The following is a 14,684-nucleotide window of genomic DNA, read 5'->3' on the forward strand; positions in this document are numbered from 1 at the left end:
TAAAGTTACATTTCAATTAAAGAAACTAGTAATAAAGATCAAATTTAACTTCAGAGAAAGCCAGTTCACTCCATTTTCAAAGGCACAAATCAAAAAATGTAACTTCACAGGAAGAGTATTTTAGTTTGAAAGAAACAACTCAAAGATTGGAAACAGGTTCTCTTAAAAGTCATTATCAACACTTAAAAATATCAGAGAAACCAACATAATGGCTGGAATAAGGGTTAATACTTCAAATTTTCTCTATTTTTTTATTGCCAACTGTACTGTGAATTCTTGTAGCTCTCTAAAAGCCAATAGCTACACAAAACAAATGGGATGGAAAATGTTTCCTTGGTCTTGTTAGACCGAAGGCCTGCTTGGAGAGTTGAAGTCCTTAAGTGATGTGCTGAAGTGATTGCACATTGTGAACAGGACATCTCCTTTGGGGGCTTGTTACTTTCTCCTATTAAACCATGCAACCTGCTGCTGATCAAAGAGAAAGCTTGATGGCAGCTGTTAAGAGGAAGTTCACCTGTGCTCCAGCGTGCCTTGCCAACTCAGCATGTGTAATTAGACCATGTGGATTGTCTAACGGGGAAATGTAAAGGTGACACTTGCAAAAATAATACTACTAATAATAATTTTTGAAGTAGCATTGACCCTCCCCCCTCAGATTTACCTGATGTGGCTCAGCCCCTTAGCTCAATTATTATCGTTTTTTGAAAATAAAATGAAAATGTACATGACTATTAAATCACTGGTCTGGGGTGGGCTGAAGGGTTCAGCAGGCAGGCTGGACATGACAGAAAGGATTACCTCAGCCCTCTCTCACCACAGCAGCTTGAAGCCAGGTAAGAAGCACCTCTCCATGGCTGCATGTCCCCACTCCCACCCCCCAGGCAGGTCTAGGTTCATCTGCCCTCTGTGCTCCCCAGCCAGAGAAGAATGCAGCAAAATGTGCGCTTCCCCTCACTCCCAGACAAAGGACAACATCCAACAATGTTCCCATATGAATCAGTGGGGGGGGGGGCGGGGAGAGACAAGATGTCAGCCCCTCTCATCCTCCCTACAGGGAACGGGGTGGGGTGAGGCTCAGGTTTGTAGCAGTCCCAGCCAAGCAGGCTGCACCTCCAGGCAGCCCTTTCCAGCCGTCTAGTGAGTCTTTTCTGCACGTTTTTAAGAAAAGCAGTCCCATTCCAGAACATCCATTTTCCATGCACAACCAAGCCTTTACCTGGCAAGCTGTATACCGAATTTGGCAATCCTAGCCCTCATCGTTTTTAGGAGAAGTTCTTGAACAGACAGACATACATACATATCTATATCTATATATGATAAACACCTTCTAACTTCAATAATAGGTCCTGATCCCACACATTTAAAGAACAAGTAGAAAAGCAGCTACTGTGCTGTTTACTGGTGGACACAATGAAATCTGCAACTTTACTTAGAAGTCTTGCTCTCCTTACTCCTATGTACAGCAAACTCTTTCATATCCAGCATCCCTGGGACTGGAAGGCTGTCAGATATTCAAATATTCTGTATAATAGAGAGGCAGCCGGGCACGGGCAGTGGCTGGGTCTGGATGTGGAGACCAGTGCACTGCCTGGCTCTGGGGCTGTCTTGGCAGAAGGCAGGCAAGCAAGAGAGAAGCAGAGCCCATGCCCACGCGCTCGGGCGCTGCCAGCCACCTCCAAGAGGGGCTGCAGCAGGCACTGTACACTCATTTACCTCTGAACAGCAGCTGGTGAGCGGCTGACCCAGGCTCACGTATCAGCTGGGACACGGAGGGAGCCCGCCCAGCTGCTGGAGGAAAATAAGCTGTGATTGCCACATGCACAAACCAAACCACCAGCTTCCATGATTCAGTCCAGCACTGGGAGGGGGCATTTGTAGCAAGTGGCTGGAGGCTAGTTCCCATGGTTTTCACCACAGCGCTGAACACATGCACAAAGCAAGACACCTTCTTTGATTGTGTCTTTTATGCTAGAGTCTAAATGTTAAAATACCAATTATGTCAGAATTCCGGATGATGGAATGCCAGTTACAACAGAGTTTATGGTATATACTCAAAGCAAACATTTAAAGAGGATAAATTACTGTCCATGCTCAAAAGAAAAACCTAATCCAATGGAGAAGCTGTCTTAATGACTTTCAGTGTGCTAGATTTCTACTGATTTTTTTCAATTAACTTACCATTGTATACTTTACAGCATGGTCATCAACAGAAGCCATTAATTTTTAGGCTACACAGTATAATAATAAAGACATGCATATGGTAAACACTCAAACTTTTTTTTTTTTTTTGAGAACAGAATCAGGATACATTTTCAGTGGCACTGAAATCACATCTTTGCATCTGTTCTCCCCTAGGCCCCAGGAGACAAGAATTCCGCTTTAGCTGTCCAGAATCCCTGTCTCCTTTTGTCCACTTATCTATCACAGCTGAATTAAGTTTTCAACTTTCTCCACTCCCCCAGAACTACAGCTTCTTCATTACTCTTCATATACCTCTGGGGGCCTTGATAATTTCAAGGTGGCAGGGATTTTTGTTCCCCGAGGGTAAAAACATCTAAAACCAGACATCGTGCCATAGATTTTGATCTTTGTTTGGGGGCTAGCACAATTTATTCTTGTCCTGCATGAACTGCAAACACAAAATTACTGGGAGCAACAGTTCATTTAATTTAACAGCTCCTAACTGGATTCTTCTTGCTACCAGGATAGCTTATTAAATAAAGATAAGCTTTAAAAAAAGACATGTTGTGTAGATAAAACATTGCCACACATTCCAGATTTCACCCAAGAGAGGGGGAGCTGTGTCTGTGAAAACAGTGGGCTCCGATGGAAGAAAAGAAAGAATCTGTCTTAATATTTTACAAAAAAAAGAAATAGGTAATTTGAAAAATAAACCTTGTAGATGATAAAACACCTCCTCAGAGCAAAGGGTTTGAAATGTCAGCACATTAGATCTTTTATAACTCTAGATTATTGTTTCCACTGATAACTATTTAAACATCACATATTTATATTTCTTTACATCATATCTCTCAGCAGCATACTTAATTGTCCATCAGTCATATATTCAAAGCATAGTCTTATTTCTCTCCCTCACCTCTACCCCCGGCCCCCGGAAAACAGTTCCTTTTCTCCACCACAGCTTATTTTTAAAAAATATTACTATTGCTTTGAGATGACGCCAAACCTCTACCTACATCACCTGGAATAGCACAGAACTACCAACTTATTACAGGTAAGACAAGAAAAATTCAATAAATCCTCTTCTTTCAAGAGGGGGATCAAACTCAACTATATCCATTCGTAAACTCATTTCCCTGGAAAACAAATCTTCAGATTTACTATAAACACACTATCAATAATTTCTGAATACGAGATGAATAGTGCGGTGTTATCTAGATATCTAAGTTTAAAAAAAAAGTTTTTTCAGACAACACTGCAAATAGGGAAGAGCTGCCCCCACTTCCCAACTGAGTGTCTAGGGTGACTGCTTCTACTGCTGTGTTTTAAAGATGTGGTATTCCAGAAAGGCAAGACTGATTAGAAGCGGAGTCCTATCCATGACCTTCATCACTCACAACGTTCATCCACCCATCTGCAAGTAAATACCTGAGAGACTTTCAAATGAAAACCAGTGCCAGTGAATTCTCTGTCCATATGTGCAGTGCTTGCTTATTATTCAAATCCTGCTGTTCCCAGGGATTTGTTGGCTGTTCTATGTTTTAGTCTTAGGATATTTTATATACGTCTGAGATTACTGCTGATGTTTCAGATTTGACAAAGTAAACCTGCCTCGTGGCCAGGCATTAGGTGGGTAATTAACACTATCATCCCCAGGGAAAAGTAACAGAGTGAATAGGTAATCAACATAACAAAACAATACTTTACCTAATGACAATACACTCAGGGTGCCTCATTTTGTAGGCAGTTATGGTTAAGAAAGTAATATCCAGATTAATTAAATTGTTTGATTGTTTTGTAATTAGCTTCAAGAAATCCCATGTCTTCACCACAGAGAGAAGAACTGCAAATCTCTTGGAAAGGCATATGTTGTAGTCACTATAGATTATTAATGCATTTTTAATAGCTGTCTACTTACGAAATAAAGAGTTTCTGATGCAATGACTATTTATTAGCACTGAGGGACTCAAAGATTAATGATAATTGCTCTTATAAACTTCGGGTGGATCAGAACATTAGCCCCACTCTGACGCCTTGTCGTCATTTGATGATCTTCTTAAATGACTCTCAGCATTTCAGCACCACAGCAATATAACATAACAATAGGTCTAAAATGCTTTTGTATTAGCTTTACAGCCCAGCTATTCGGTTGTGAAATCCTGTCATAAAGCATACAAAATCCAAGAAGCCACAGAAGGTTGCAGGTCTGCCTTTTGTAACGTAACCAATTGTGCTAGTCAGCAAAACACACAGCTGGGCAGCAGAATCATTTTCAGATAGTTATCCAGGTGCTTCCCACTGAGATCTGTGCAGGGCTGAAGAGTGATTATGACTGTCCCCAGTTAGAGGAAGCAAAGACAGTGCAAACTCTAACAAGCTGATTGGCTGCTAGGGGGAGGCGTCTTTTACCAGACAAAGGAAATACTAAACATTTTGCTAAATATGTTTATGGTTAGTAGCAAACTCACTTCTTGGATATTCCCTGCTCTCGGGCTACATAACATTGAATTTGCTTCACAGATTTAGGGGTGGTTGCTTGATGCCTTTATACATTCACATTTACATATGGGGTCTACAAAAATAAAAGAAGAGTTAGGAATCCAGGAACAAAAATTCTGTATTTACAAAGCACATGGTTATTTTCTCTAAAGCGGAATTAGATTTCAGGATTATTGACATGAGGAGACAGGTGAATCCTCCACTAAGAAGAAATTCAGGGATCATGCCACTCAATGTACAAATAGCATTGGAAACAGCAGCAGTTTCATAAAAAGAAAGTAAATAGGGCTTGGGAGAAAGTTTGCAAAATTTGAACAACTTTAATTCCTTTTAATAAAGCAATGGTTACAATTTTAAAACAAAACAAAAAAGCAGTCAAAAAGCACTTTAAAGACTAATAAAATAATTTATCAGGTGAGTTTTCGTGGGACAGACCCACTTCTTCACACCATGGCCATACCAGAACAGACTCAATATTTAAGGCACAGAGAACTAAAAATAGTAATCAAGGTGGACAAATCAGAAAAAAAATTATCAAGGTGAGCAAATCAGAGATTTGAGGGGCAGAAGGGGCATGGGGGAGTCAAGAATTAGATTAAGCCAAGTATGCAAATTAGCCCCATAGCATCCCAGAAAAGTCCCATCCCGGTTCAAACCACGTGTTAATGTGTCGAATTTAAATATAAAAGAGTTCAGCAGTCTCTCTTTCAAGAGTGTTGTGAAAATTCCTCTTTAATAACACTCAAACTCTTAAGTCATTAACAGAATGGCCCACTTCATTAAAATGCTGGCTAACAGGTTCGTGGATCAGGAGTGTTTTTATGTCTGATTTGTGCCCCTTAATTCTTTGTCTAAGAGAGTCTGAAGTCTGTCCAATATACAAAGCATCTGGGCATTGTTGGCACATGATGGCATATATAATGTTAGTTGAGGAACATGAGCATGTGCCTGCGATTCTGTCAATAAGCTGGTTAGGTCCAGTGATGGTATCTCCAGAAAAGAGACGTGGACAAAGCTGGCAGTGGGCTTTGTTGCAAGGAAAAGTTCCAGGAGTGGTGTTCCTGTGGTATAGACTGTGGCTGTTGGTGAGAATCCTCATAAGGTTGGGGGGTTGTCTTTAGGAGAGAACAGGCCTGTCACTTAGGGCCTTCTGGAGTGTGGCATCCTGATTAAGGATAGGTTGTAGGTCTTTAATAATTCATTGCAGTGGTTTGAGTTGGGGGCTGTAGGTGACAACCAGTGGTAAAATAGATTTAGATATTGATGTAAGGTCAGTTGAATCAGAGTGCCATTTTACCATTTAAAACATTTTCTCCTATATGCTGTATACCAGTGTTTCCCAAACTTTATGTAGTTGGAACCCGGTTTTTTTCAGTATTTTTTTTGTGGCCCAAAAATATAATTGCACATAAAAAAGAATGAAAAATGAACAAATTTTCAGAGTTTACTTTTCATTCACAATATTAGTACATAGCTATAATTGGTATATGTTCTCAGGACCAGTATTATTTTTTTCAAGGACCCAGTAGAGGGCTGTGTATCATGCTTAGGGATACACTGCCATATACATTATTTCCTAAGGTATTAACAAGCATCTTTGGAAAACTGATTGGACAGCAGGCTTCACTCCTTCCTACAGCAAATTGAGTAACAAGTTTCTTTTGGCTGCAGTTGAGGAATTGTCATTACTGCATGCAAATATCAATAGTACTGCTTTCTTTCAATAGACAGTCTTTTAAAACAGTGGCTTCAAATCCCTGAGTTATCTATGACTTCTGGCATCTTCATCTGTCACTGAAAATTAACTCATTGCTCTTTTCATTCATTCACAAACTTGGTCATTTTGTAAATCATTTTACAGCACAAATATTAAACCCTCTTTTTTGCAAATATAGCAAACTTAGGGTATGTCTACAGCAGCCTTACTTTGAAATAAGCTATTCTGAAATAACTTTTAAAAAAAAAAAAAAAACAAAACACGGCTATGCACAAAAATGTATTTTGAAATATCACTTAAGCCTGCAGTTCAGGCATGAGGAGCTGGTGACAGAGGGGATTTTAGTCAGCAAAGGCAAATCTACACAGTCTGTTTAATGCCAGCAACAGCCTCTGCCAACAGGGGGAGTTTATGTGGCTATGCTAATTAGCCCTGGAATTATGCTAATGAGCATCCATTTGCAATTGTGAGACTGCTCATTAGTGTGAAGCTGCCAGCAGAACAGGTCAGTGTAGTCCTAGCTTGATAGTCCTCCAAGGTCCATGAAGGGCAAGCCAGGGCGATGCAGGTAGGATGTTTATAATTTTTTTTTAATCTTTACCGTCTTGAGCTTTATACATTTAAAAGCAAGAACATGTTAACCTCTGTGCCAAGCATCTCAGGGGTGCGTGGGTGTGTGTGTGTTTTATGCTTCATAATTACCATTTGCCCCCTGAGACTGGTAAACACAAAGCTCACACTGAGTTCTGGGAGGGGAAAGGAAGCAGCACTGAACCATGGACTATATAAGGGATGAGCAAATTTTTTAGGCTGCACCCCACTTTTTGGCCCTGCAATTAGCCACCCCCCCCCGCCCCCAACCTGTGGGCAGACCACAGGAAGGGATTTGGGAGGGCACTCAGGAAGGGGGTGCTAGGAAGCTTCAGGGGTGCCTCGAAGGAGGACGGTGGCTCAGGGGGGAGGACCCCAGGCGTGTACCTTTTAAATCCAGTGATGGTATCTCCAGAAAACCACCTGCCCTGACAACTCGCTGGCTACCCTGTTGCTTGACTCAGGGCCCCTGTGCATGCTGATTGGCCCGGGGGTGGGGAGGGAGAGGACAGTCCCTTGGCAATGCAGCGGCCGGATGGGAGCAATCTGAGGGCTAGGGAGTCACTGGAAGCTGCAGGGGGTGGGGAGCCGATCGCACTACACCCCCACATTGTGCACCCCAGGACCAGATAACAATTGTGGGTTCCATTTCTCCAAGTGTCAGCAATGGGATCTGCACCCTGAGTGTGTGTCTAGGGACTCCAAGACTAGAGCAGTAGCTGGACTCTGTTCAAGCCCCGGAGGTTTAAAACACCCAGGGATCCAGTGATTGTATCCTTTACAGCAATGCCACGAGGGGGGCTTTCACTGGTGTCCGTGACACCCTGATATAAGCACTGAGTGACAGTGCCATGAAAGGGTAATATCTCGTATCACCAGTCAGCACTAGTGACACGCTACTTGCATAATGTTAGAAAAAGTTTACATGAAAAGCTATAGGAGGCTATGTCTACACGTGCCCCAAACTTGGAAATGGCCACGCAAATGGCCATCTCGAAGTTTACTAATGAAGCGCTGAAATGCATATTCAGCGCTTCATTAGCACGCGGGCGGCCGCGGCACTTTGAAATTGACGCGGCTTGCCACCACGCGTCTCGTCCAGACGGGGCTCCTTTTCGAAAGGACTAAGGGGACTTCGAAGTAGGCGGTGTCCTTTCGAAAAGGAGCCCCGTCTGGACGAGACGCGTGGTGGCAAGCCGCGTCAATTTCGAAGTGCCGCGGCCGCCCACGTGCTAATGAAGCGCTGAATATGCATTTCAGCGCTTCATTAGTAAACTTCGAAATGGCCATTTGCGTGGCCATTTCCAAGTTTGGGGCACGTGTAGACACGGCCGGAATCTCTCTGTGTTACTGGTTAGATATAAGACTATAAGGAAAGAAAGAACGACAAAGCAGAAATCAGCTTTCTGCATTATTGCTGACATTCATGAATCTTTTCTCAGCATCATGCAGACATGCAATGTTCATCCCAAGTAAAAAGCATCAATGAAAAGCTAAAACCTTCTCAAGATTTCACTATGACGCATCTCAATAGATTGTGTCAATGCCATGGCATTTCGTAGAATTGTACCCAAATTCCAAGGTAACTGTTCTTTTAATCCATCTCCTTAATGCCCTTAATAGTAAAAGGTGACCTGTTTGTGTCCCTTCAAATTCCACGTGTGACATCTAACCTAGTGCCTTGTCAATCACTCTTTTGAAAGACTTAAGAGCACTGCATTTTGGAGGGGAAAAAAGGTACTGAAAACTTTCAGGATGTTGGTTATCCACAGATAAGGCATTGAGATCTTTCCCCTCCTTAATGAGGGAATCAAGGAATTTAGGAAGCTCTCTTAGTAATCCAAGTTTATCAAAGGCTAGGTCTACACTACAGCAATCTGTCAACAGACGTTATTGTAGGAAGAGCTCTTCCGGCAAAATTTCTGTCAATAGATCACATCCACACACAAAAGCAGATCAAAAGAGTAATCTACTCTGTCGCCAGAGAGAGGCCAGACTGCTCAGCCGCTCTCTCAGCAGAATGGCCAACTGGAAGGTTAGCAAACAGTGAACCAGAAAGCCCTGTCTGTCAACATAGGAGTCCCTGGAGCATTTACACGGCCTTTTTGGTTGACAGAAACTGCTGACAGAGGCATTATTCCTCACCAGAGAGAGGCAGAATGCTGTCAGCGGAAGTGCTGAGTTTTGTCGACAGACTAGGCATAAACACACTTCAATTAATGAAGAATAAAACAAAAGATGACGAATTCACGCAACCTCATGTGATTGATGAACAAGCACTAGTGCCTTTAAATTGGTCAAATGCACAATGCTGCTAAGGAACGTGAAAGTTCCATGCACTGTTTTGAATCAGACTTCATATTTGACTAGACATGAGTGCGAAGTCTGAAAGAACGATCAGTGTGCTCAGCTCCCTTTTAATATAAATAACTCAGTTAACTTGCATAACACTAGATCTATAAAATGCCATGGCTGAAACTGCAATCACAGATACCAGCATTAAAATTTAGCATGAAACACAAAACAATTACACAAAAGACCTCGTATACAGAAAAGGATCAAGCTGCAATTGCTGTGGCAACAAACACACAAAACAAAACAAAACCAGTAAACCTACTATATCCCCAGACCTGGAGGAGATTCTGGTTGCACTTTGCCAATTTGGCCATTGAGTACAGGGACTGGCTATGCTGCAGGTATGTGGCTGGAAAACTAAGTGAGTGATAATAGCGCAAGATCAGGGTGGTGAACTTATAGCCTATGGAGCTCAGACACCCCCTCCCTCAACTCAATGGGGCACAAGCTAGCACTGGTGCTCCAGACACCTGGGAGGGGAGAGGGGCACTGTGACTGGAGACCCATGCCAGCTCCCCACTGTGGGGAAGCCTCATGGGGTGATCAAAGCAAGCCATGGGCCAGATCCGGTACTGTACCAGCTGCTCCTATGTGCAGTCAATGGGAGCAGCTGGGGCAGTACCAGCTGAATAGTTGCTGTAGTGCACAGACCCATGCAGAACCACTTCTGTGCCCCCACGCAAAGCTGTGCCAGTTAGGTGCCCCATCCTCTGCTCCTCCCAGGCCCCATACTCCAAGCATACTCCAGCCAAATCCCTCCCACTCAGAACTTTTGCCCTCCATCTGCATCCGGCTCATGCACCCCCTTTCAGACCCCACACCCCAAGCTAACTCCTGCACCCTATGTCCTTCCAAGGCCTTGCACTCTCATCTTAGCCCACTCCTGCGCCAGACCCCACACCCCTACACCAGGCTCACTCCCCGGCAGCCCTCCCCACGCACCGAATCTCTCATTTTGGCCCCACCCAGATCCTGAGGGACCAAAAACTCTACCAGCCGTGCCCTCCCCAGGATCTGGGGTAGAGTTTGGGAGTAGTTAAGTGAATGATATTTCTGCTTCTCAGTTGGAGGAAATATGTGCAAGGTTTTTAGGAATTTTTCTTCTCCTCCTCACTTGAGGATGGCAGGTCAGTTTGGGTTTATTTTTTGTTTTGTTTCATATGCAGGTGGCCCCCAACTGATTTTTCTGTAGGTCAGTGGCCCTAGATACAAAGAGGTTTCCCACCCCAGAACTAGATGCTGCCCAGGGTGCTATTACAAACCCCTGCCTCCTATGACTCTGAATTTGTGGTTCCTGCAGAAATCAATGGATCTATTTTCAAAGGTGTCATGGATCCCAAGGCCAGCCCTGGAATGCTATAGGAGAGACTGCATAACACAAGATCTTTAGTAAAAGGGAGAACAAGCAGCTTTCAACCCTAGCAATGAGAAGACTTTGGTCTGTATTTTTCTGTTTTCACAAGAAAGAGAACTAGAAACATCTTTTAAAACAACAAAATTTGAGGCTGTCTTTTACATGTGCAGGAGGCCTACACAGACATGCCTGTTAGGTGGAGGGGGGAGTGGGCTCTGGCTGCAAGCACTGTGGGCCCCAAAATCTGGCTTACCATCCATAACACTTACATCTGCATAGCTACCACAGAAGACAACAAATCAGTGGATATGCAAGAGAAGTTCCTATATCTCCTGCGCATTTTGACTTTGCTCTTTATTTCCTCTAGTCCCAGCCACACCCACTTCAGCCTCCTCTCTTAAGTGTAGGACTGTTTAATGCTCCTACATGATTTTACTATAACTCCTGGGGGTGCTCCTGTCTCCCATTACTACTTACTACTTAAACCCTTGTACTCTAAGTGGAGCGTAGGTCACCTACAAGTCTCCTCCACTTCACTTTGTCTTGGGACAAAACTTCGAGCTGACTCCAGGAGTACCCCAATTATTATCCTTCAAATCTCAGTAGATCTTCTCCATGTTGTCTAAGGTCTCCCATTACTTATCAATAAATTTGGCATATCTTTGTCTGTAGTCACTCATGCAATAAACTCTATAAGCCCTGCAGTTCAGCTGCTTCAACAAGCTGCCTTTCGCTTTTTCCACTCACTTCTCTTTCTGTGTCTACTTTGTACTCCTAAGGTAAATCTGCACCAAAATATTTTGCAAAATTCAGCACACCTTTATTAAAATATTTTCAAAATATCCAGCAGCACGTCTGCACCAATACAGACACCAAAACAGATACTCCAGGAGTAGAGAATTTTAAAAAAAATCCTTTGATACTTCTGTTTTATAGAAGAAAAATCCAATGCAATGAAATGGCTCTACAGTAATTCCCAGGAGCTACTGAAACTTGCCTCCCTTTGTTTCAGCTGCATCACAAAAAAAGAAACTTCCAAACAATCATGAATTATGGAAACAGAATAGTAAAGACATAACTTCTCATATTCAAATAATTTTAAGATGATGCTTACTCATTACAGCACAGCAGATTTTAAAGCCATCACACCCCCCCCAGAAGCAACTCAGATAAGTCATGAATCCCATAAAACCTAGAGGACTGATGACTTTTCTTTACTAAGAATCTTCCCTGAATCCAGCCATCAGCCACCTGCTACAGATATTGTTGCACCAGTGTCAACTTCTGGCGCAGACAAGCAAAACCAGATTTGCTCTGGTGCACTGAATTTCTGTCTCAAACGTGTAAATCACAGCTTTCCTGGATGAACTGGGGCATTTACAGAAGTAGCTGGAATCATGGCATATCCTTAATACAAACGAGGCCCAAAATGGCAAAACCAGGCAGCAAAAATGTTACGTGTAGAGTGAGATATATTAGAGATTGCCCTGGATCAGTGGGAACTAGAATATTGTGACAAGCAGTCATAAGACAATATATGCAACCCATTCAAAAGCTTATGACGTGGATGTCAGTGGTTTCAACCACACATTTGACCTACTTAATAATAGTTAATACTAGCACTTACCCTACTGTTTTTCATCTGAAAAGCGACTTCTCAACAGCCATATGCCATCAATATTATTGTTCCCATTTCATAGATTGAGGAACTGAAAATGAGAGGGTAAATGACTTGCCAAAAGCTACAGCTAGTCATTATCAGTCAAGAACTTCTGGTGTTTAGTCATAACTTCCAGGCTTTTGCTCAGGCCAGTAAACCAACCTGTCACTCTTTAACATGACTGCTGTCCAGTATGAAAGGAGTCAGATTCCAAGCATGATTTATTTGTTTAAAAAATAAAATGGACCCATGCTATTGCAGACTTTGAAGCCTCATTAATTCCTGTTCCCATGAACTGTTACAACGACTCATGTTATCTTTACTGGCTCTGCAGTGGCATTACACATACTTCTTTATTCCTATCGATGCATTAGGCTACTTCCCACAGTAGCAAGGACAGGCATGTTTCTCATTTAACATTGCCAGCTGGATGCATGAGACAGCCTGCTAATGTTTTACCAACTGAACCTACCACCATCTCCCTTTAAAAATACAGATGAAACCCATCTTTTTGCTGTCTCCTTCACCATATAAGCTGTTAACCAGCTCTCCATAGCCACACCAACAACTTCTGACAGTCTGCGGGCCGATGGCTAACACCAGTTCCCACACTCTCATCCTCTTACTGTAGCACTCCCAGGGATTTAACTGCAACTGAACTGTACACACAACTTAGCTGTACTGTATTCTACTGTGCAGACAAGATTCCTATATAAAATAGCAAGTGACAACAATAATGCCGCTCTCATTCACATATTTTCATCCACAGATCTCAAAGTGCTTCTTAAACAAATTGTCGTGAACAGATGTTTACAGATGCAGAAATTGAGGTACGGAAAGCTGAAGTGACCCTGTCCAATGTCACATGCCAGTTCAGCAAAGAACTGGGAACAGAACTCAAGATACCCTGATTTGCTATCAAATGATCCGTCCGCTGACAACATTGTCTAACATAAGCTGCAAGTGCTGTGCTGAGAATTGAGAATGGGGAAAATCAACATCTGTCAACATGTAATTGGGCAAAAATAATGTTACCCTCATAGGCTATTTCCAGGGTGCTTATCACCATGGTTTAGCAGTTCCAAATGAAGTAATTAGGGCTCTCCCCATGATTATTTTCACGCTGTGGTTATTATAAACAATGGAGAGAAAGTGACTCTGCAGGAGTGTAGTGGACTAGATGAGGTGTTTCTTCCAAAGAATTAAAGGCATTAATAAAAAATGACATAGGTAACATTAGGTGCTTTACCTGCATGAGCTGAAAGTGGTGAATGAGGCCGAGGCAGAGCTGGAGATTGGCCATTTCCTATCAAGTTCTTTCGGTTACTTGTCCGACAACTGTAAGGGGGAAAAAAGTAACTTTAAACCATAGAACAGCACACCCTCTAAACAAGCATACATCAATATTACTCACAGGGCCCAATCCTGCAATTATTCAGCAGCTCAATCTCCCATTAAATCAAACTCGGATGTTTCAACAGGAATTTTGAGTGTGGAAAATCCCAAATCAGGCACATACTGCATGAGGCAAGAAGTGTCACTTCCCACATAACTGCATAAGACAGTACATTACTGATATTTATCTAGTTTGCAACATATTTACCTTTCAGTTAGCACAAAGACCTATGCACCAATTCTCAGCCCTTTAGACAGTCAATGCTCTGTGTCATGAGCGTAACCTAGGATGTAATATCTTGTGACATACTGCCTTTTATTGTACATATAACATTCATAAACACATCAAAACAATCCTGGGCTTGTAACTGTCAGGCAATGATTAAAGGTATTTGTATTTATATGAATTTTCTCACTCCAGATCATATGCAACGAAAAGCAATGTTTTGTCAATCTTATCAAGATACATTAATTCAAAATCTAATTATTGAGATAAATTTCACATCTGTGCCTTTTGTCAACAGAACAGATGACGCCACCAAAGATAAAATACATTCCTTCACTCTCATATTTTTCAACTAAAGTACTGCAAATCCACTGTTTCTCCCATTATAGATAACATATAAATATTAAACTTATACCTCTATTAAAGTAAGGGGAAAGGTGGCATCTTTTCCTTAACCACATCTTATTATTCATAAAAACGTATTTTATGCTAAACTACACCACAGTCATCAAACACAGGTACTACTTAACTGTATACATGTAAGCAGCTACGTGAAGCCAATGGGACTATTTGTGAATAAAGTTAAGCAGGTATGTAAGTGTCTGCAGGAGATGTGTGTGGGGATGGGAAAGGGGGAGGGTGTTAAAAATTTTCCTTGCAAAGTCTTAAAGAGACACTGAGATCAATTCAGGCCAACAATTTAGCC

The 14,684-nt window shown here is 42.2% G+C and overlaps 1 protein-coding gene across 4 annotated transcripts in view; it reads right to left on the reverse strand.

Moving 5' to 3' along the window:
- The window catches only part of MAST4 (microtubule associated serine/threonine kinase family member 4), a 403,649-nt gene that overhangs the window by 86,284 nt on the left and 302,681 nt on the right, over window positions 1-14,684 (reverse strand). For all 4 annotated transcript variants that reach the window (XM_074995485.1, XM_074995487.1, XM_074995488.1 and 1 more), the window contains one exon: window positions 13,607-13,695. In XM_074995485.1, coding sequence (XP_074851586.1) covers window positions 13,607-13,695 — 89 coding nt within the window. The remainder of the gene's footprint in view (window positions 1-13,606; window positions 13,696-14,684) is intronic.

This window comes from Carettochelys insculpta, chromosome 5, assembly GCF_033958435.1.
Source record: "Carettochelys insculpta isolate YL-2023 chromosome 5, ASM3395843v1, whole genome shotgun sequence".
NCBI lineage: Eukaryota > Metazoa > Chordata > Testudines > Carettochelyidae > Carettochelys > Carettochelys insculpta.